At 37.6% G+C, this 24,393-nt stretch overlaps 1 protein-coding gene across 2 annotated transcripts in view; it reads right to left on the bottom strand.

Moving 5' to 3' along the window:
* Positions 1–587: 587 nt before the first annotated feature.
* The window catches only part of ROCK2 (Rho associated coiled-coil containing protein kinase 2), a 110,657-nt gene continuing 86,851 nt past the window's right edge, over positions 588–24,393 (bottom strand). The window contains exons 20-34 of one of the 2 annotated variants that reach the window (XM_081342753.1): positions 22,830–22,899; positions 21,470–21,573; positions 21,167–21,353; positions 20,297–20,390; positions 20,122–20,216; positions 19,798–19,977; positions 19,197–19,362; positions 18,722–18,898; positions 16,059–16,129; positions 14,752–14,840; positions 12,130–12,208; positions 11,406–11,667; positions 9,592–9,820; positions 5,220–5,354; positions 588–3,940 (exon numbers count right to left, since the gene is read on the bottom strand). In XM_081342753.1, coding sequence (XP_081198879.1) covers positions 3,937–3,940; positions 5,220–5,354; positions 9,592–9,820; positions 11,406–11,667; positions 12,130–12,208; positions 14,752–14,840; positions 16,059–16,129; positions 18,722–18,898; positions 19,197–19,362; positions 19,798–19,977; positions 20,122–20,216; positions 20,297–20,390; positions 21,167–21,353; positions 21,470–21,573; positions 22,830–22,899 — 1,942 coding nt within the window. In that variant the 3' untranslated portion in view covers positions 588–3,936. Of the gene's footprint in view, positions 3,941–3,978; positions 5,355–9,591; positions 9,821–11,405; positions 11,668–12,129; positions 12,209–14,751; positions 14,841–16,058; positions 16,130–18,721; positions 18,899–19,196; positions 19,363–19,797; positions 19,978–20,121; positions 20,217–20,296; positions 20,391–21,166; positions 21,354–21,469; positions 21,574–22,829; positions 22,900–24,393 lie in introns of those variants that run through there. The other variant, XM_081342754.1, reaches the window with a different exon arrangement.

Genomic DNA, 24,393 nt, shown 5'->3' with positions numbered 1-24,393 from the left:
TCTTTATTTTTTATGTTTTATTGTAAGTTCTTTAATTATGATCTGCACGATCCTTGAGAATTGGGTGCCTTTTAAATTTAATAATAATTATATGAACACTTAAGACCTAGGCAGGTGTGAACACGAGCAAAATAGTGTTACAGTTTTCCTATTTTGGAATTGATGGAACACTTCTCTGACAGCAAAATTCATACAGAATTCTCTTCATAATAATAATAATAATAATAATAATAATAATAATAATAATAATAATAATAATAATAATAATAATAATAATAATAATAATAATAATAATAATAATAATAATAATTTTATTTGTATACCGCCCTTCTCCCGAAGGATTCATATCCTGATAAGCTTAAACTAATTATTTTGGATAAAAAAGTAAATCATGATCAGGCTTCTTTCTAAAAGCAAAGCTCTGATCTGCATTTAAAAGCCTGAAAGATACTAAATAAAATTACTTTTTAACTATAGATTTTCCCATAGCCAAGTAAGAGCCAACTGAATCTATACAATGCCAGTTTCAAGTACAGTGCAGTTATTCACGTTATTTTTTTTTAAAAAAATCAACTTGCTAATATTAATATCTTACTCAAATAGTTTATTTAAAAAAAATATATTTCTTCCAATTCAGAACATCCCACAAATAACAATTTATAATATAAAATATGTATGCCATTAGTGAATTGAAACAAGATTTATTGTTTACATTTTTAAACAGTAAATTTTGTATGCAAAATATGCATTTCTTAAAATAATTTGTTGTACACTCACTGTTCAGAGCAAGCACACACAAGACAATATTCTTTCACCATGTCATGAAGTTTAAAAATTAACCAAAATAGAAGTATATTTAAATGTGCAAGCTAGGATATGCACTAATTTATAGGTACATGATTTTCAGTTTGTGTCAGTGGAAACAGCCATGTTATAGGTCCAAGTGAATCTCTTGTGCGTGATCTACGGAAGTGAACTCCTAACAAGTGAGGCTTGAATTAGAGACGATCTCAAGTGTGTGTTGAGCTCAGACGTTAACTGCATATAACTGCACAAATAAATGGGAAATATATAGGAGTTCTACACCAATTCCAATTTTTATGAGGGTGGAAACCAAACAGTTCCTGGTCCTCTCGTTTTAAATACCTAATTTCTGTTACTGAAACAAAAACAAAATCTAGTGAAATGTATCAGTCCCTTTGTTCAAATAACAGATTCTACATTCCACTGTTATTAACATACAACTGTGCATACATATGCATATTTTTTAAAAAAAATCCCAAAGTAGAGTTTCCAATATTTCTTTTTTACTCTCATTGTGTTTAACATAGCATCCTGCAAATTTTATACAAAACATGCATTTGTGGGATAAATTATGGACAGGGCATGAATGAGTTTACAAATTATATTCTGTACAACATAAAAAAAAATAGATTAAGTGCCTCCATGGCCTTTTCCTTCCACAAAGTTCTCAAACACAAACAACTGAGATTATTTTCCTGTTGCTAAAGCTATGTGCTTAGAGAATAGGACTGAAAGGTTTTTAAAATACATCTACAGTATTTTTCAGTTATTGTAAAATTCCTTAAACATTGTGCGATGAAAATGTAAAAATAGTTATATTTTTCCAGAAATAAAACACACAGCTAGGATAGTATGCAAAAAAGTGAAAATCATAGCACTTAGTAATAATACAAAGTCAGTGTGACTAATACTGAGAATTGAACAAAGAACTGATTTCAAAATACCTATGCATGAAAGTTATATATTAGTTCTAATACTACCAGTTCATTGTTTCTGGAAGCAATGTTTATTAGTTGATTCCCCCCCTCCCCTCTCAAATCTATTAGGTACACATTCATATAGACTGACATTGATATAAACTATTACATGTAAACATAGTGCACTATTATTCTGCAACAAAGCAAAATTGCATTTAAGAGCTGGTAAACCTCTGCATTCTTTTCTCTCTTAAATATCAGGAATGAGGATAAACTTTAAGGGAACAAAATTAATTTAAGGCATTCACAACTGATAAAAGACTTGGGACTGCTTGTTAGGTAATAGGTACATACCTGTGACTTTTTGTTATATTTAACTGCTGAGTGCAGACATGCTGAATAAACAAGTATGAATGATATAACTGTCAACATTATGGCTTTATACAAGTGCATAGTTGCAAACTGTATTAATGGAATATGAATAAATGTATAAAAATAAAATGAAAAAATAAAATAAAAAACACTTTTGCAGCATTACAATACAATGTATTTATTTAAACACCAAAATACATACAACACACAGTATAATGGTCACTTTTTAAGATGCAGTCTTCGTCAATCTGACATGACCCTGCCACTCATTGCTTTCTTTTGGCAAAGTTGCTGGTGGCGTTTCTCTGCAAAAACTGAACAAGGATCGATTCTTCACGACTCCTCACCATTTTGATCCCTGTTGAGTCTTTGTGAAAAGAGCTTCAAGAGAATCTCTCCCCACCCCAAAGGTTTAAATATATTTTTATTTCAAGAGGTCTGCGAGTGAGACGTCCCTGCTTGGGAGACATTTTGTTGTTTTGGCTGCAGATGAGGATTGACGTTGACCAGAAGAAGCTGGATTTCACATACAAAGATGGTGATGGGGACATACTGGAGAAAAGAATAAGCCAGGACTTCTAGGTTTTTCATGGAAGCCAGATTTATATCTTTCTCTCATGAGAGAAGCCGACAAAAGGGACAGGTGAAGGTGGGGAGAGAAGGGAGGGGAGGAAACAGGTGAAGAAGAGACAGCAAACATCACAGTAGCTCAGGCACAATATAGCAACAAAAGAGAGTAGATAATAAAACCAAAGCTCTGATTTTTATTAAGCATAGTTGGAAACAAAGACCTGGCAGCTGCTCCTGTTTGGCCAGATGGAATATACTGACCTTGCCAGGCAAGGCCGCTGTCCAAAGCACCCTTGATGTCTTCCTCCTGGGCGTTCTTGAGGTTTTCTTTCTTACCATTCCAGGCCGTCAGGGCGGAAGCTGGCAGGGCACGGTGATCAGAGAAGGTCAAGGCCCATAGCTTGTGCGGAGGGCACTTGTTGAGGGCATTCCAACTGATGGAAGTCTCTTCCTTGCTTTGACCTCCAGAAGGAAGGGGATGCCAGGCACTGCTGGAGGCACAGGGAGGCGCGGCGCAGCACAGCGCGGTAACAGCCGTAAAAGGAATTTCTTCATTATTTGGTGATACAGGAGAATCTTTGTAAATGCAGGTAGTCATCGAGTTATGGCTGCAATTGGGAGGGGGATTGTGAGATGTGGTAAAGCACAACGCCACATGATTGCTCAGTGACAACAATCCAGGCAGTCCTGGTTGTCCTTAGTAGTAGATAACCCAAGACGCAGTCTTACAGGTCACTAAGTGGGAAGCAGAGGGAATCCCAGGTAAGGAGTGCAGAGGTGCTGGGTGGGGTGGGGCGGTGGGGTGGAAGGCCCTGGATAGCCCAGCGCAAGCCACATGTCAGTTGGGGGAAGGAGAGCTCAGTGTGGTACAAGTTCAGAAGGCCAGGGAATGAGGGTTACAAGTTGTATGCAATGACAGGGAAGGAAACAGGGCACAGGTAGCCTGTGTGTATGTATGTGCGGTGCACATGTACAAGCTCAGGGAGGCATGAGAAAATGGGTGCAGGGTGCAGCTTTTCTAGGCCTCCCTGTGATTGCGTGCAGCCTGTGCTTCTTCCAATCACATGTCCTCCACACCCGTTTGCTACCCAACTGACTTCTGTGCCGGGCCTCCCCCTTGCAGCATATCCCCATTCCTTTCCTGGGCCTCCTTCTGCTTCCCATGACTCCCGGGCTGCCTGATGCCAACTGCAGCCGTAACTCAAGGTATGAGGTTTCAGTCTTGTTTCAGTGGGATGAAGATCACCTTGAAAACTGCATTCCCAGAAGGTGGTTAGCTGAAGAAAAAAAAAAGGAAAACACCTCAGTCAGTTTAGATATAGTATAGTAAATTCAAATTCATAATCTGTGGATTCTAAGGAAATAAGAGGCAGGCAGCGAGGAAATGCTGGATCTCTCAGCCAGCCTGTTTCACATTAACAAAGCAAAAGATTTCTTTGTCTTTGTGTATTTATTTAGAACTCGCAATCATAGATACTCTTGGTCACAAAACAGCCCAAGTACTAGTATTACTAGTAGTGCTGCTGCTGCTGCTACTACTACTACTACTACTACTAATATAATAATAATAATAATAATAATAAATAATAATAATAATAATAATAATAATAATAATAATAATAATAATAATAATAATAAAAAAGCTGGAAGCGACCTTGGAGGTCATCTAGTCCAACCCCCTGCTCAGGCAGGAAACCCTATACCATTTCGGACAAATGGCTGTCCAGTCTCTTCTTAAAAACCTTGGAGCATTCACCGCTTCTGGAGGCAGGTTGTTCTGCTAATTAATTGTTCTAACTGTCATGAAATTTCTCCTTAATTCTAGGTTGCTTCTCTCCTCGAACAGTTTCCACAGAACCTGGTGCACCATAGAAAGCCAGAAAATCTCGAGGGTTGTAGTGAAAAAACTTTTTTCTTTCTTTCTTTCTTTTTCTTTTTCTTTTTCTTTCTTTCTTTCTTTCTTTCTTTCTTTTTTTCTTTCTTTCTTTCTTTCTCTTCTTTCCTTTCTTTCTTTCTCTCTTTCTTTCTGTAACATTTATATAGCTGACTATCTTTCTCCCAATGAAAAATGATTCAAAGGAAAGGTTATATTCCCCTCAAAGGTGATTTGGAAATTAGGAAATCCAGCCTAACTTTAAATAACTTGTTGGGGATGGAGACAAGAGGTTTCTATCATTCCTATGCTGATTATCTAGTGTAATATATTTGCAAAGCAAGTTATACCACACTTTAGTACGAAGAAGGCACACCAAAGCATGGAAAATCAAGTTTTTACCTTTTCACCTACATATAAGCTTGCAGCAACGTGACATAACAAAGAATAGATCTGAATGTTTAAAAATGGATTTCCACAAAGGCAGCCATACATGAAAAGTCTACTAGCATGTGTAAATATAAGGGACTTTCACATTATAATTTCAAGGCAATAAAAATCATGCATGGATCAAGTTATTATTATTAGATCTTAAGCCAGCACATATAGCTCTACTGGGAAAAACTGAAAATGCATGCTGTAATAAAACCAACGCATTCTCCTACAGATATTCATCCATTTACCTCTTTAGAATAAACACATTGTTATCATCATCGCTATCATCAAGATCGTCCTCAGCATCATCAATATTAAAATCAACATCAAAATCAATATCATCAAATGACCAATCCCAGTCTCTACATGCCATATCAATCAATCTGGAAAATGAGGTTTTATTATGAGCCAAGTTAAGAACAATTCTGAACATCAAAACTACTGAAACAGTCATTTCTTTTCTTCTGCATGTTATTACCATTTCTGACACTGATTAACATTTAAGAATCATACACACAAGTCTTGGGTGTATTCTTAAAATCGACTCCTGGATGTCAAAGTGTGGCTCGTAAAGTATGGAAATATACACAAGGTTGCTTCCCAGTACAAATGACCCAGGGTTTTCATTTATTGTCAGTGCTCACAAACTGGAATGATGTAGAATTGGCATTCATAAATCTTACAGTCACCTCACCTTATTTCTGAAAGCATTTTGCTAGTGCTTCAGAATTTTTCCAAGGAGAAAGAAATGAGAAAAAAAGCAGCAGTTTCCCTGGAATACAACTTCCTAGCCATAAAACATTAGAGCAGGGGTGTCAAACTCGCAACATCACGTGATGTGACATATCACAACTTTTTTGCCGGCAATGGGGTGGGTGCGGTTTTGCTATGATGCAGCTGTCCTGTGGGCCGGCAGTTTAACACCCCTGTATTAGACAGATATTATCACTTCAAGCAGGGGTAGGCAACCTTGGCTCTTTTATGACTCGTGGACTTCAACTCCCAGAATTCCTGAGCCAGCATGGCTCAGCTTGGAAACCTCTCCCTTTCTCCTCAGCATATCTGGCTCAGGAATTCTGGGAGTTGAAGTCCACGAGTCATAAAAGAGCCAAGGTTGCCTATTCCTGACTTAAAAGCAAAGGTTTGACAGAAAAATATGATTTAACGTGTGCTTTATTTCCATTATAGAATGTACACAAGTTATAAAGCGTATGCAAGTAAGTTTATGTACTTCATACTGAATTATCTTACCCTACAAATGTAGACTTGCTGCAATTTTATGTGTCAAAATACAAAACGAAATCAAGATGCGGAAACAAATGGATGACTTTGTGTGATTAAAGCAACCATGTGAATGTCATGTTAGGCTTGCATATCTGCATATCTCAGATGCAGTGCTAAGTGGTCTAGCTCTAAGTAAATGAATCTAAAGTTCAGTTAGTCCTGTGTGCCCTTCAAATTTTATTTTGACCGTATAAAATTCCTCATAGTGGTTCTTCCTACAGCACAGCTCAGTTGGGTATGTTATCTCTGCCCCTAGTCTCCATTGTGGCATCATGTGGTGACATCTCAATTCATTTGGGGCATCTGAGAGAAGCAGAACAAAATGAATGTCCATACTGCCTGTTTTAAAGCCGAATAAGACCGAAGAAACCTTTGATGAGATGTTGATGAAAAGTTCAACAAAGGGGAATTCAGGTGCACCTCGGTAAATCAGAAGAAGGATCAAGGGCTGTATAAATCTATCAATGAATTCTCCAACAGATATGTCATCCTCTTCAAAACTAAAGCCTACCCTTTTTCTATCTTTTGTAAGGGTATTTCTGGCTTTTGGTTTTGCTTTTTCAAATGCTGATTAGTTAACCAAAACTATTTGATTATGAATCAGAAGATTTTAAAATGTTGTAAATCAGTAGAGCTGTGCTGTCAAAACATATCAGCTGCCTTTGTAAGTTCTACTACTGCAACTATAAACTAAAATACATTTGGCAGTCAAAATGAAGGAACATCTCCATTATACACATATAAAATCAACCTTTTATCCACCTTTTTTTAATAAGTTACATTGCTGTTTATATTAATCTATGAAGGAACAAGCTAAACCCAAAGCCTATTTTCTTAATAAGAAACATATATTCCCCAAACTTTGATATTTAAATTGCAGTTGATATCATTTATATTATGCACACCATGTATCAATTGTGCAATACTACCTACAGTTGCAAGAAAAAGTATGTGAACCCTTTGGGATTATGTGGTTTTTTGCATGAATTGGCCATAAAATGCGCTCTAAATGTCATGTAAGTCACATCAATAGAAAAACACAGTCTGCTTAAAATAATACTACACAAACATTAGCTGCCAAAGGAGGGTCAACCAGTTATTAAGTCCAAAGGTTCACATACTTTTTCCACCCTGCAGTGTGAATGTTTCCATCTTATCTTCAATTAAAACATGACAACAGCTAATGTTTGTGTAGTATTATTTTAAGCAGACTGTGTTTTTCTATTGTTGTGACTTACATGACATTTAGAGCGCATTTTATGGCCAATTCATGCAAAAAACCACATAATCCCAAAGGGTTCACATACTTTTTCTTGCAACTGTACATAGTATTCTATAGTTATGCATATACACATTTGCACACATATTGGAGTGCTATTGCAAATAGGAAAGCCCACCAATTATCCTGTGACCAAGATATGAGCTAAGTTAGATCATCCTGTAAGGGTAGAGGGATAAACTGTGAACAGTGTGCCCTCTGATGCAAAATGTTAGGTGCAACCATTTAAGATGCTGTCAAATAACTGCTTCACTCATGGATTGTAGAATGATATGGTCCAGGAAAAGGTTCAGCATGACCCAGGAGGAAATGGAACTTTCCAGATTTCTCTGGAACTTTCTGTTCCTGGATTGATTTTACGCATCTCTACTTCCTGTCTGAAACTATAATTATGATTACTTGGAGAATACTGATTTTAGCACTAATAGTTTAAGTAAAACTAAAGGTTCGTATTTAAGAATTGTAGCACTTAAAGCCACTTCATAATTTCAAAGGGATTTAAAAGTATAGTTTTCTCTGGATTAAACTAGAACACTTACTGCATTACATTTATGTTTTTTTCCTGACATTAAATGGAATTATCTATGATTCTGCAGTTATAATTTATATGCAATAATTGAAAAAAAACAAGGCAAAGCATGAAATGCACACAAAATGCTTTTCACGCCATTAAACATACTCAAAACTGATTTGTTGTTAAATGACAATATTTTGGTTTTAGATTATAGCTCCTTAATGGACTATGCACCATTATAGATAATAGCAGTTGGGCAATGCAAATTTAATATATTTTAAACTCCTTACTATTTTATATAAACTATTGAGCTAGTTATTATACAAATACTATATATTTCAAAATATTGTCATTTACCCTTTATAGCCAAATTCTCACAGTTAGTTCTCACTTAACATGCATCCGTACTCCAACCATATTTCCCTATTACTTACTCTTGATATATTAATAAAAGAATATAGTACAGAAAAAACACAATTCAGTGAAGAATAATTTGCAGGGCCGGCTCAGTACTAAAAAATAAAATAAAACTGTGGTGAAGTAGAGGAACTCAAAACACATCATGTCTTGATACACTTTTAACAAGTGAAAATGGGCCAATATTTCCCATTGGGTTCAGATCTACAGGTAATTATTTATACCTTTATTAGATGGATGAAATTCCATTGACGACTTATTCTATACTATTACCCTGAATTGAAAAAATGAGCAGGACGGGGTGGCCCATCCAACAGGAATAAAACAAGCCAAAGAAAACTGTAAATCAGTTGGCTGGAGGGTACCTGGCGCATGATTTTAGAGAAAATGCAGCTGTTTTCATTTGTTGCAGGCAGGTGCTAATATTTGCACTCCCAGGCCATTTAGATATTGCACATGGACTGTGCAGCCCTATATCTGTATTCTGCAGGCTCCAAATAAGCAACCTAGTTCTTGCTAATAAAATTGATGCTTGTGTCAATCTTCCCTAGCATTATTATTAACCCAGCATTCCCTTGCTATGGATACATTTTAACACGTCTTCTTGACTGCATCACAAAACTCCCATTTCTATCACAAAAGTAAAAGAAGGCGCCATGTAAAAAATCCTAGATCCTATTTATTTTTATTTCGGAAACGACTAGCACGCATGTGCGGGGGAACCTTTACCTTTACTATTTTAGTACAAATGCTAGGTGAAATGTTAATATATACTGCTACTCCATGTATAATATGCCATATGCTAAATAAATAAAATGCAAATGCAGACTTGAAATATATTGTACACCACATATTTTCCTAAGATTTAAGTTTCCAAATCAAATAACCTTACTATAAAGGAGAGCTGTATAAACCAATAACTTTTCGTTCCCTCAGACACTGGATAAGAAAAGCAAAGGATCCATAGTTCCTAAGATCCTAATCCACAAGTCTTTAAGATTATGCTATAAGAGACTAACTAAAGAGCGGAAGTAGAAGACTTTCACAGGTGGATAGCACGACTCCCTCAAGCGCCCAGGGTAGTGTTCTAAAAAGTTATCACAATTTTGTACATATAACTTTTTACCTTGGGGGAAAGCCTTCTTTTTTATTTGGTGGAAGCTGTTTGCTTGGCCGCCTGAGAGACTGGCTTGGCTGGACCTTCATAGACGTTCTGGGTGAACATCGTGCAAAAGGATCTGGTGCTGGAGGCTTTTTGGGAATTTTTTTTCCTAGACGGCTCACCCATTTTTGCTGCTCTTCTGTAGAATTGGCTAATAGTAATAGATTCTTTGCAGTTGAAATATCATAATTCACTGAAATATATTAAAAACAAGTGGTTTAGAACAGAATCATATTAGTACAATACACTGTTTCAAGAGAAACCGTATCTTATTTTTTTAAAAAATACATGTATTTAATTTTTCTTTTAAAAAACCAACACATTAAATTACAGATTAAACAGTGTTTTTGTCCAGTCAAAACTAGCCAAGTTGAAAGAGGCAGTACTTTAAGCTAAAGTGCAACTTTCCAGCTGAAATTTGCAGGCAGAATTTTAGCAAGATTTTTCACAGCATTTGTTGTTGTTGTTAGTTGCGAAGTCGTGTCTGACCCATCGCAACCCCATGGGCAACGTTCCTCCAGGCCTTCCTGTCCTCTACCATCTTCTGGAGTCCATTTAAGCTCACGCCTACTGCTTCAGTGACTCCATCCAGCCACCTCATTCTCTGTCATCCCCTTCTTCTCTTGCCCTCAATCTTTCCCAGCATTAGTCTCTTCTCCAGTGAGTTCTTCCTTCTCATTAGGTGGCCAAAGTATTTGAGTTTTAGCTTCAGGATCTGGCCTTCTAAAGAGCAGTCAGGGTTGATCTCCTCTAGGACTGACCGGTTTGATCGCCTTGCAGTCCAAGGGACTCGCAGGAGTCTTCTCCAGCACCATAGTTCAAGGCCTCAATTCTTTGGTGCTCAGCCTTTCTTATGGTCCAACTTTCACAGCCATACATTGCAACTGGGAAGACCATAGCCTTGACTATATGCACTTTTGTTGGCAGGGTAATGTCTCTGCTTTTTAGTGTGCTTTCTAAATTTGCCATGGCTTTCCTCCCCAGGAGCAAGCGTATTTTAATTTCTTGGCTGCAGTCCCTGTCTGCGGTGATCTTGGAGCCCAGGAAAATAAAATCTGTCAATACCTCCATTTCTTCCCCATCTATTTGCCAGGAATTGAGAGGGCCGGATGCCATGATCTTGGTTTTCTCACAGCATTAGCCTTTGAATAATTCAGCCAAGTACAATAGCAATAGCAATTAGACTTATATACCGCTTCACAGCCCTCTCTAAGCAGTTTACAGAGTCAGCCTATTGCCTCCAACAATCTGGGTCCTCATTTTACCAATCTCGGAAGGATGGAAGTCTGAGTCAGCCTTGAGCTGGTGAGAATCCAATGCCGAACTGCTGGCAGCCAGCAATCGGCAGAAGTAGCCTGCAGTACTACATTCTACCCACTGCGCCTCCATAGCTAATCAAGATAAGCCATTTAAATTCTATTGCATTCTCTAATGCTGTGAGAAAGTGCATGTTGTCTAAAATCTCTTATTTCTTTCCTGAATGATACAGCCTAATTAAAGGACATCCTTGGCTCTTGTGCATATCTGGGGTAGACTGCTCTTCTGGGTCATTTCTGATTAATCTTAAGACATTTTTAATTTAGCTATGGACTCACAAGTTTTCCAAGGATCAACTTACAATCAACTTGCACTTTATTTATTTTAAACGTATGTTTAAAGGAGGATACAGTATGTGTAGCTCAGAGTTGAACACTCATGACCTTACCTAATTTGGGTAATGAAACATCTGCGAGAAAATCAACCAAGCTCAGAGAACACTAAGGACCCCGCAAGCTTACCTTTGCAAGGTGCTATTATTTCTTCTTTTTTATCCATGTGATCTTTATGGCATTTGATATGGCAACGGCGACATTCAAGAGCAGGAGGAGGTTTGAACATGTTCCACAAAGGCTTCATGCAAGCTTCACAGTTGGTTGGAAAATGATAAAGGGTGGGTATAAACTCATGTCCCTTGTGGCAAATATAATTTGATTTTTCCCCTGATGACTCTGCAGGAAACTCTTGTTCTTTTTTACTTTCTCCTTCATTATCGTAGAGGATCTAGAATTGGGGGGGGGGAGTCAGTAATACTGATAGAGAAAACCTATTTCTAATGATAAAAGATTAATTACGGAAAAGATTCAAATGCTCCTTAAATATTTGTCCTCACAATAATTCTTAGCAAGATTATTTTTCTCTTATTAATATGGGAAACCAATGATTTTCACCACTTAAATTGATAGCATGCATATGATAATTATTATAAAGTGATTATAAAATAACTTATTTCTGCCGAAGAAAAAGAATACTTCTCAATAAAAGATGTGGTGCCTCACAAAAACATCTGGAAAAATTGAGACAGAAAAGGCTTCTTCCACATTTTTCTTGCCAAGATTTTTTTTTGGAGAAAAAAATCTATAGAACAATTGCCTCTCAGTGTGTTTATTTCATGTTTGTCCAATAAACATGGCGCCTCATTTTTGTCTACATCGTATTTAGTTAAAAGTTTTTAAATATTGATACCTGGAAAATCCTGGGAATTTCTTTAGAATCTGCTCTGTACACATCCGTTTGTGTGACAGGTCGAACATGGAAGAGTTTGCTGCAGTAGTAGAAATGCAGATATGAAACAAAAATGTAAGTAAATTAAGCATGAATCACTTACAACATGAAGCCTTAATCTGGCAACATTTCTAGTTTTCCCATTTACTTCATAGATGCCATCTTGGACTTTAAATAAGATTTCAATTGTATTCTTAATCCAAACTTTGATTTTTATTTAATTTATTTATTTAATTTATTTATTTAATTTAATTTATATACTGCCCTTCTCCCGAAGGACTCAGGGCGGTGTACAGGGCAATAAATACCAAAACTACAAAATACAAAAATTAAAAACAAATTAAACAATTGTGCCCGAATACAATAAATTAATTAAAAACAGTAATTAAAACCCCAAACCCATCAGACCAGGCCGGCTTGTTCAAATAAATAAGTTTTTAGATCACGTCGGAAGGAGCAAAGGTCGGGAGCCATCCGGAGCTCAGCCGATAAATGGCTCCAAAGGTCTGGCGCGCCCACAGAGAACGCCCTCCCCCTGGGGGCCATCAGTCGGCATTCTCTGACCGGTGGCACCCTGAGGAGGCCCTCTCTGTGGGAGCGCACTGGGCGGAGGGAAGTTGATGCCGGCCACAGGTGCTCCCTTAGGTACTCCGGACCCATGCCATGTAGGGCTTTATAGGTCATCACCAGCACCTTGAATCTCACCCGGAGGGCAACTGGAAGCCAATGCAGCTCACAGAGCAGAGGTGTAACATGGGAGTATCGGGAGACCCCCAGCACAACTCGCGCGGCTGCATTCTGCACCAGTTGAAGCCTCCAAGTGGTCCTCAAGGGCAGCCCCATGTAGAGAGCATTGCAGTAGTCTAACCTAGAGGTCACGAGCGCATGAGTGACTGTACGCAAGGCATCCCGGTCCAGATAGGGCCGCAACTGGCGCACCAGGCGAACCTGGACGAAGGCCCCCCTAGTCACAATTACTATATGATCTTCTAAGGAAAGCTGTGAATCTAGGAGGACTCCCAAGTTGCAAGCCCTATCTATGGGGGGGGGGGTAATAGCTCACCCCCCCATAGTAAGAGATGGAATAATCTGAATTTCCCGAGATGCCGGCACGCACAGCCACTCTCAGTCTTGTCAGGGTTGAGCCGAAGCCTGTTCCTCCCCATCCAGACCCGGACCGCCTCCAGGCAACGGGACATCACGTCGAGGGCATCACTGGAGTGGTTTGGGGTCAAAATAAAAAGCTGGGTATCATCAGCATACTGATGATAACCAACTCCAAAGCCACGAATGATATCACCCAGAGGCTTCATATAGATGTTGAACAGGAGAGGCGAAAGGACCGACCCCTGAGGAACTCTGCAAACGAGAGGCCTCGAGGTCGACCTCTGCCCCCCTGCCAACACCGACTGCAAGCCTCCCAGGAGGTAGGAGGAGAACCACTGAAGGACCGTGCCTCCCACTCCCAATCTCCTGAGACGCCGCAGCAAGATACCATGGTCGATGGTATCAAAAGCCGCTGAGAGGTCTAATAGGACTAGGACAGAGGAACAACCCCTGTCCTGAGCCCTCCAGAGATCATTCACCAGAGTGACCAATGCCGTCTCCGTGCTGTGCCCGGGCCTGAAACCCGATTGGTACGGGTCCAGATAGTCAGCTTCCTCCAGGAACAAAGGGAGCTGATGCGCCACCACGCTCTCAACAACCTTCGCAAGAAAGCGAAGGTTGGATACCGGACGGAAGTTGTTTAATACAGCTGGGTCCAAGGCAGGCTTCTTGAGGAGAGGTCTCACCACCGCCTCCTTCAAGGCGGCGGGGAAACTACCCTCACTCAAGGAAGCAGTTATCACCGCCTGGAGCCAGCCTCGTGTCCCATCCCGAGCCGCATAAACCAGCCAGGAGGGGCACGGGTCCAATAAACACGTGGTGGAGTTCAGCTTCCCCATGATCCTGTCCACATCATCCAAAGTCACAGGATCGAACTCCTCCCAGATAACATCAACAAGACCGCCCATGTCCTGATCGTCAGACTCTGCCCAGTCGGAGTCCAAACCCTTTCCAGCTTCATGTAAGTCAACAATTCTTGATCGTAGGTCTTCTGAGAGCTCTTTTCTGCGAGGCATGGTTCACATCAGACAGTGCTTCTTGAGACCAGTAAACCCAAAACAGGTGTGTGTTTTTAAAGGGCAGGACAGCTGTCAGCAACACATCCAATATCATCACACTGATTGGAGTCAAGGTTGGCTTATTCCTGGCTCCAATTAGCTCTTGGAGAAGTCATTTTGCTAGGGTTTCACATACTTTTTCCACCCTGCACTGTGAATGTTTACATGTTATGTTCAATTAAAACATGACAACAGCTAATGTTTGTGTAGTATTATTTTAAGCAGACTGTGTTTTTCCATTGTTGTGACTTACATGACGTTTAGAGCGCATTTTATGGCCAATTCATGCAAAACTCCACCTAATCCCAAAGGGGTCACATACTTTTTCTTGCAACTGTAGACTATGTTAACAGTGTTCCAGAATCACAAAAATATCAACCATAGTCAGAATGAAAACAAAACGTATTAAAATACTTACTCTATGTCCAGTACCATATATGGGTTGGATTGTTCTTTATCTTGTTCATTATGATAGAATAGTATCTTCTTGCTACTGACTATTGTATACTGTTAAAGAATACAAATGTAAGTATAAGCTGCAAATTGATTTTATTTATACAATCAAATTTTGTAGTGCAAATTTTACAGAATGAAAGTATGTAAAATGTTATTTTAATAAGGCAATTTAAGGACCAGGTATCTTCCAGATGGACAGTCAAAATATGAGAGTAGCCTCTCTTCCTACAAAACATATTTCATCTTAACTTGAAACTTCAGCATTTTAGTCTCTAGTTATTTATTAAGCATATTTCTATACCACTGCAATAAAAACAACTATCAGCAGCTTACATTTAAAAAAAATGAAACAAAACGAGTACAGGCAGTCCTTGACTTGCAACGATAATTGAGCCCAAAATTTCTGTTGTTAAGTGAGACATTGGTTAACTGAGCTTTGCCCCATTTTATGACCTTTCTTGCCACAGTTGTTAGGTGGATCTCTGCGGTTGATAAGTTAGTAATCTGGCTATTAAGTGAATCTGGCTTCCCCATTGACTTTGCTTGTCAGAGGGTCACAAAAGGAGATCACATGATCTTAGGACATTGCAACTGTCATAAATAGGAACCAGTTGCCAAGCGTCTGAATTTTGATCACATGATCATGGGGATGCTGCTAAGGTTGTGACTATGAAAAATGGTCATGTCACTTTTTCAGTGCCGTTGTAACTTTGAACAGTCACTACATGAACTGTTGTAAGTTGAGAACTACCTGTACAAAAGATAAAAACAGAACAGCGTGTGACACAAAAATGAAAGGGGAAAAAATGGGAGGAGATAAGCAACTTGATACTTGCAGACATTTTGGTCAACAACTGACATATTACTTTACTGCTGATCTCTGATCTGTGACAAACTAAAACTGAACATCTGGATGGAGGGCTGTTGTGCACTCTTTTCTGCAGTACATCTTTTGAAAATTTTCTACACCTAGCACTCCCTGTGAAAAATTTAACCAAGCAGAAGAAAGCCAGCGAATATAGACAAGGAACAACTCTCTGTGACTGTATAAGCTTATCTCATAGCAAAATAGTATGGCATAATAGTTTCTTCACTAATAGCTTCTTATACTATTAGCGAAGCAGTCTTTTGACTGTAATACATAGCCAGGTCCATAATTTCTCAAAAGCAGCACAATAACAGAAACAATGATTTGCTTTGTTGGTTTTTGAATAGTGCCTAGTGATGCATATCATGTCAAAGTAATTTCCTAAAAATTGTATTATTTACCTTTTTTACCCAACCAAATTTCTTTGTGTTGTTTCTAGCAGGCAACGATAGCCATCCTTCAAGTCGTGACTCTGAAAGGGATTAAATTAATATTTTAAAACAATATAAACAGATATTCCATTGTTTTAATGTTATGTCTCATTAAGAAAAATGGCATTTATTATTCACTGTATTAATCTATCTTTTAAGCAATAAAACAGCTGAAATTTACAAGCAAAACAAGCAAAGTTCTCTTACAGTTATACCACATCATGTAACTATATCACATTCTTATTAGTAAATATATTACATCCCAAAGCAGAAATACACAAAGCATTATTATTGCTGCCTTCCACTCATTTTTGCAAAAAATCAAACAGAGCAGATTTTGTATTGGAACATACTCTGCAAGGGGTCTTAGTGCATCATCTGGCTGGCCTTCAGCTGGGGAATTAGAATAGGGCCACCTGATTATTAGTTCAATACAGAAAATTAAAAAAAAACTTTTATCTTTGGAACTGTGAAGTTATATTTCAGGATTGTGAGGAGCACCACAGTTAATATACAGAATGTAGTGTGCTTTCTCCCAAAACCAATTACACCAATTTTTGTTTTGAATTATTATTTAGGATGAAGTGCTTAAATTCAAATAAGCAAGCGTATCTTCTTTAAAGAATTGTTGTTTTTATAGATCTTTCTTAAAGTGCAGCATTGGAAATAAAGTTGGAATATAAAAATTATTGAACGTTAACTGGAGAGATATTAATATGCAAACTGGATAAGAAGTAGTTTGATTTTTACCAATGAAAAAACAGGACTTATGTTTTGCATAATTATGTAGTAATGACTATATGTGATTGCTAAGATGCATAAGTTAATGTTGCAAATAAATATAGAGGATGAATATGTCCAAGACTGTATGACCAAATGGACAAGATATTTTGGTAATAACATAATGCCTGATCAATTGGAGAATATGTGGAGTAAAGGATTGAAATTTGCATTGAATTATAACTTGAAAGAGAATTTTTATAGGATGATGTATCATAAAAATGTATAAGAAAGTGTCAAATATATGTTGGAAATACAATCAATATGAATGCAGTTTTTATCATCTTTGCTGAATATGTAAGAAAGCTAAGAAATATCTAGACCAGATATTTACTTTATATATATATTGATCAGATATGTACTTTAATTCAGAGAATTCTTAAATGTACAATTGAAACCAGAGGTTTTCCTTTTAAGCTTGATGGACAGATTAAAAAAAACCATGGAACTCTTATACATGACAACAGCAAGATTTCACTATATGCAGAGATGGAAAGACTCAAAATACACCTTATATATATATATATATATATATATATATATATATATATATATATATATATATATATATATATATATATATATATATATATATATATATATATATATATATATACATAATCTTGTTTTTTCTTCTGTCTTCCATGTGGTTAATATACTTATTCATTGGCTTAGCAACAGAATATTATTTTGTTTTACAATCAAATATTCATATTTATATAATTTTACTGCTTTCACCAGCATATTCAAAAATATTTTACAAATAAAATGTGGAACTCCACCTAAGTGCTTGTGTAAGAACACATCTACTAAGCAATTAATTTAGTACTGACGTTTTGTTATTTAGTATTCATCTGTACTGATAACAGCCAATGATTGAAACAGCTTCAAAGGTTTTAGAAATATTGCCTACATTTTCTCCTCATGCCAGAAAAGCAAATTAGCTCTCCAACACAGGGTGGGGTGTTTTGGTTTTTTCGGGGGGGGGGGGGCAACCTGTAAATGTTTGATAGTTCATTGCAGAAAATTCATTATAGATCTTTCATATCCTGGAAAAAATCCCATGATTGGCAGTCTAGAATAAATGTATCTATTATTTTTCTCTTTAACAAGTAAAGCATTATTAATTAATTTTATTTAGGTCCTGCCTTTATTATTTTTTATAAGCAACTCTAGGCAGTGACAGTACCTAATACTCCTTCCTCCTCCCATTTTCTCCACAACAGCAACTCTATGAGATGAGTTGGGCTAAGAGAGAATGATTTATGCAAGGGAAAGTCTATCATATATACCACAGAAACAGGAGGACACGGTCCTACTTTATACTCTAGTCTACAGAAAGTTGTCACTTGGACTGGAGAATATCCTCTTACCATGTTTATCTGTTTTTTAAAGATACAGAGACTGATTTCTGAGGAGATAGTGATTCTAGTTCAGGAGGGATTTTTTGTTGTTGTTCAATATATGAATAGCTCTTGCCACAGAACATAATGTGAAAAAAATCCATCACCACAACTCTAAATTTAAACTGACTCACTATTTGGTTTTTAAATAACTACACTGTTTTGTTTTTTTATATTAAATAAATAGCAAGAAAAAATAAATTATTAAAAAGCTTGCAGCCCTAATTTTCCCCCCCAGCAAACCATACGCATCGAGGATCTGCAGATAAAAGGGAAAACATGCATATCTCATGCACCTATATGAATGCAACATCCACATTATTTAAGATTACTATTAGTTGCTGCTCCTTTCTCATGCGGGACATTCCTCCTTGGTCTCTACTGCCCTCAGTGTTAGTAACGGAAAATAGGCAACAGCACTTCGTCACTACACATGTTCTGGAAGGTCACCTGGATCGTCAGGTTCTGAAGGGGCTTGTGCAGAGGACACTGCTTCTTCCTCAGAGTCAGAGTCAGAATTGAGAAACACACAAGAGCTGGAAGGTTTAGTAGCAATACTGACAGAGGTGGAAGAGCGTTGGTAGGTAAAAGACATAGATTCTGAAGTGTGGGACTGAGTGATACGAACTGAGCACCCAACAGAAAGAGGGGGGAGGGGAAAATGCAGAAAAGGATTAATGAAAAATAGATTTTAAAAAAACCCCACACAACTGCTTATTTTGAAATCAAACTGTGCAACAGATCTGGATTTGCACAAGAACCATAACCTACTTTTGACATTCAAAGGTAGCTTGATGCGAATGGATTAAAATTCTAGTGACAGAAGGATGAAGAGATGACATTTTCAATTGGAACTTCCCAAAATAGAGAGTCATCAATTGAAACGCGTCTCTTTCTCTCCCCAAAAGAGAAGGACAAATCTTACCAGGGAAACCATCATCCGTTTCTACTTCACCAGGGCCACATATGCTGCTGTTGTCTAGGCCAATATGTATTGATTGGAGCTGGCACCGAAGCTGTTCTATGTCGCTATCTTTGCTGTCCAGAGCCATTTGTAGTTCAATTCGTATCTGGCTCTCTTCTGCTATTTGCTGTAAAAGGAGATTGATGAAGCATAATCAGAATTAATCTTTAATGCATGATAAAGTCTTGCTTACAGAGATGGTTCTAACAGCAATCTCTTAACTCAAACCACTAAAAGGAAATTAAAGAAAATAAAAACAATAGATTGTACTATTTCAGTACAGTTGGGTGAGGTAGTGAAATTAGGAGATTAGAAAGAGATGAGACAAAGTCTCCTCAGAAGTGTTAACACTTAAATTGTCATCAACCCCTGCCTCGTGACCACCAGTGTCCTGTCACTGGAGGGATACTAAATTGTGGGACGTTCTCTAATGATTTTCAAGAATACAGGAAAAATTAAGCTAAAGAATCACAATGTCAAATAAATTTGTAAATACCTGAAACTTCACGAACATCTTTCAACAACTATGCAATAGTTTCTTACTATCATGTAAGATACTTACAGCTTGCATTTCATTGATTTCTTTCTGATATTTAATCATCATCTGAGTTAATTTTTCCCGTTCGGTTTTCAACTCCATATGCAGTTTCCTGTTCTCCTTTTCTTTTCTTCGGACATCTGTGTCAGCTCCTCGTTGGATGGGAATTTTTCGATTCATAACTTCTGCCAACTTATTCACAGCCTGGAGGAAGGGAGCATAAGAGAAGAATAAATGGGCAGCTACTTCATGTGATTAAAATTAAATACATTCCTTTCTCTCCTCCCTTATGTATAACACTGCAGTGATAACTGCAGTCGCTTTCCCATTACTTCATTTATACGTTACCTGTGTTTTCATTGTTCTCTCATAAGCCAGCTGTTTTTCAAACTGAGTCCTTAGCAATTCAAGATCATTTTCTTCTTCATTCAGATGGGCAAGCCCTGTCAATAAATAACCAAATAGGTAGCATTTGTGAAGCTAACATGAAATCAATCACTTTTACTTTTAAAATAATACTCACTTTCTTGAATTTCCTTCAGCTTGTTATTCAGCTCTTCCTTTTCATTTGCGAGGTTTGCCACATCACTAGTCAAAGTTCTGTTTGCTTCTTCCAGCTAAGACACAGAAATTATAAGAAGCGTAAGTCATAGAACAGAAAAAAGCCAACCAAGCATTTAAGTAGGAGTTGAGATTCCAAGTGAGGATGGGGGAGGAGGCAGAAGCTTCCAGCAAAGGGACTCATGGCAACTGTGTGGGAAGCAGACAAAAATAGAAGCTTAAAAACAGGATTGTAAGGGAAACATACCAAACAGTAGTAGGGTTTAAAGGTAAAACTAAGTAACAGGGTTGAAAAAAATTAGCACAGGTGGAATTTGGAAAGCAGAATCACTTGCATCAGAAACCGTCATCATATCTGTGCTAGAAAAAAATGTTCCAACTAGAATCCCTCTAAACTACTTACAAATAAATACATTGTACTCTCAAAACATTATTATACACTCTGATGAACATGTAACAGAAGTACTGAAATCTATTAAAGGTGCTACTGTAAATTCTGGGACAAAGAAATTAAATTTATGGTATGGAACGTTTCTGATGCCATAATATGTCTAGCCAAATTCAGAGCCAAAGCATTTAGTGACTGCAGTGTAACATTGTACTTGGCATATTTATGTGACACTGTCTAAATAAGTTTGGTCCCAGGAGGTTTTAAGTACTGTTGTCGGTTGCAATTTCTCATGCAGTTTTTTTAAAAAAACAAAACAAAAAAAACAAAAAAACCACCAAACAGGAATGCTTCATGTTCAAGGGACAAATTTGCACAGATCGACAAGGCTACGATCCGAGTCATATTGTCGAATCACTTGGCTGTTTCGAGTGAATCACTTACTGATCCTATCGTGGCATCTTTTTCAGCAAGCTCCTGTTTGTGCCTTGCCATCATTTCTTTGATCTCCAGTTCTTTCATGATCTTCTCTTTTTCCAGGTCAGAATACTGTTCCTCAGCAATGGAGCGAGCCAACTGTTCAGAGTCTGCCTTTGTTAACGTGATCTCCAGTTGTGCTGCCAAGGAATCCCTGCAATAAATTAGTGTAAATTAAAATTGGTATCCTAATAAATTAGCACTATGGCCGATGATGCTATATAGGAGTTCTGTTACTGGCTTCTATTATTTAAGCTACCACCTTCTCACCTCTCTTCTTGTAACTCTTGTATCTTTTGTTGTATTTCTTTACACAGTTTGGCTTTTTCTTCACATTCTTCTTTAAGTTCCCGAACTTGTGTTTTATACAGCGTCTGAAATGTTTTAGAAGAGAAAAGCAATATACACATTATAGCATTGGAGCAACCAGATGAAATGGAAAGGAATTGTGTTAGAAAAACTGCCCGCTTTAAGATAAGGAATCTTCGTAACATTTTCATCAGGTTTAAAATATATGTAAAACAAGGTGTTTTTTTTTCAATATTACTTACAATGACCAGATAATTATCACTTGTAGATATGATAGCTATCAAATATTCTACCTGACTAAATTAATACATATATTCATATTTATTATTATAAAAGTAAAGGTAAAAGTTTCCCTATCCCACAGGTCTGCAACCCGCGGCTCCGGAGCCGCATGCGGCTCTTTCAGCCGTCTCCTGCGGCTCCCAGTCCTCTGCCATGTGCAGTCCAAAAAAAAAAAGTGGGACTAAAAAAGTTCAACCAATCAATTCAAATATGCAGGGTAGGTGCATATCTCGCCTTGGCTCCACTCTTCAGTCAAACCCTGTTCTGCGCATGTACGCGCATGTGCACACATTTTTTGTGGCTCCCAGTTTTTCCTTTTGTGAGGGAACCGGTTCCGAGTGGCTCTTTCACTGTTTCAGGTTGCTGACCCCTGCCCTATCCAGTTGTTTCCACCTCTAGGGGGCGGTGCTCATCTCCATTTCTTAGCCAAGGAAACCAGTGTTGTATGAAGACACTTTCTGTGGTTATATGGCCACCAGGAGTATATGTACATTTATAATAAAATATATTAGGAATATGACAGCCAGTATGATATAGTGATTAATAATTCAGACTAGGAATGGGAAGAACTTCATCCTTCAGTGTATTGATTTGGGCTAAGATGGTAACAATAGGATTGTTACATCTTTCCTGTAAGCAATCATATTATAACCAATCATACCACTTAGCTGACTTTGATTTTCAAAAGTTAATCAGTGTTGGACCTGTCTAATATCTGGAGAGAATATTAGACTGATAAAAGGGCAATGTTTTATTATTGCCAAAGAAACAAACTGGACATTCACTGAATCTTGTGGACATGAACTAAGTCTTGTAACTTGAGGGACACCACAGTAAGCCCATGCTGTTGATGGTGCTTTATGCACTCATATAAAACAGTATGAGATATGCTACTAGGTCAAACTTTTAGAAAAATATAAAGCACAGTGACTAATAAATCCATAAAGCCCAGAATATTTGTAACTGTATGATAAATCCAGAAAATATATAAGGCTTAACACTTAAGAAATAATACTGAATATGTTAATATTCTACATACCGAAAAATATTGTTCTGCTTCAAGTTGGTCTTGAATTTCTTTCATCTGCCCATCTGCATCTTGACGATCTCTGACAGAGAATAAGATAAATGCAATTTTAAAATACTACTACTTCTATGACAAACATTGCTGGAATGCACCATTAGCTTTCTCCTTTATTTTTATCTGCCAATTGAGTGGATTAAGTCCATGAGTAGTATGCCAGCAATTTCTAAATAAAGACTGATATACTTTCAGAAACAATGTACTAGAAAAAAATGGTTAATTTATCTATATTTGGAAGAGAAAACATACTATTCATGGACTTAATCCACTCAATTGGCAGGACTATGAAAGTTAGATAGAGGTGAAATGGGGACATACTGGGAGGAGATATTCCTTCTGCCCTGATTGGAATGACTTTCAGAGTCTTGATTGCCAAGGCTTAGTTAAAAATCTTTTCAAAGTTTTGTCACGTCACATTTCATTCAATGAGGAATTGGAATTCAAAGGAAGACAATGAGACTGTGGACGCTTGTGGAGGGGAAGAGAATATTAGTCATGTCCTTTCCGATTCCTTGCTATATGATACTGGTCAAGATCTGTGGTTGCAGGACTGTTTGACCCAAGCGCACAAATTCTTTCTTTAAGACATAAAGGAAATAAAAAAACCCTGCTTTAATCTTCTCGATATTTTTGCACATTCTAGCTTTTCTTATTTATCTGGACCCACTGAACGTACCGTTTCCTTTAGCAGAAAGGCTAGACAGGGCCTATTATGCTGTTGCTTCACCATTATCCTCAGGGGGGGAAAAACCCTAGAAGTTAGCTCTGGAAAGAAGGTTTTCCCTTTTAACCAGAACTGACTAAAGGTAGTCCTTGCTTTATAACCAGAATTGAGTCTGGAATTCTGATCGTAAAATCATTCTGGTTGTTAATCAGGTCACCATAAGACTGGATCTAATTTTATGACCTCTTTAGCAGCAGTTATTGAGTAAATGCCATGGCTGCTAAGCAAATATTGTAGTTATTAAGGAACGGCTAAAATTTCTGACAAAGTGCATCATAAATTGCAGTCAAGGGAACTGCAAATAGTGTGATGTAGACAATTTGCCAAGTACCAAAAATGTGACCATCTGACTGGGGGGGGGAGGATCAGACAGTCGAAACCAAGTCATAAGTAAGCACTGGGGAGATATGTCATAACTTCAAAGTTTGAACAGGTTGCTAAGTGGCCAATCATAAGTCGAGGACTATTTGTATTTGACCCCAGACTATTCCTTGTTCCTTTTCTTGTACCTCTCTTGCTGTTTTGGCTGAATAGTAGATCTTGAGTCTCCACTTCTCTTCCTACCTAATCCTTATTGGGCTTGAAAGACAAATCCTATCTGTCTACCAAGCACAGTAATTCCTTAGTTTTTCCTGAACAGGATCAAGTGATTTTCTGTCTGTTGCAGCATGAAGAAAAGTGCTCTTTATGAGATGGGGTAAAACAAACAAACAAACACACACACACACACACACACACACACACACACACACACTTTTCCTGTTTCGTTATACTTGGATGGATGTTCCCCAAGCA

The sequence above is a fragment of the Vipera berus genome (assembly GCF_964194415.1).
Source record: "Vipera berus genome assembly, chromosome: 1".
Taxonomy (NCBI): domain Eukaryota; kingdom Metazoa; phylum Chordata; class Lepidosauria; order Squamata; family Viperidae; genus Vipera; species Vipera berus.
This window is presented reverse-complemented; position numbering and strand designations above follow the sequence as displayed.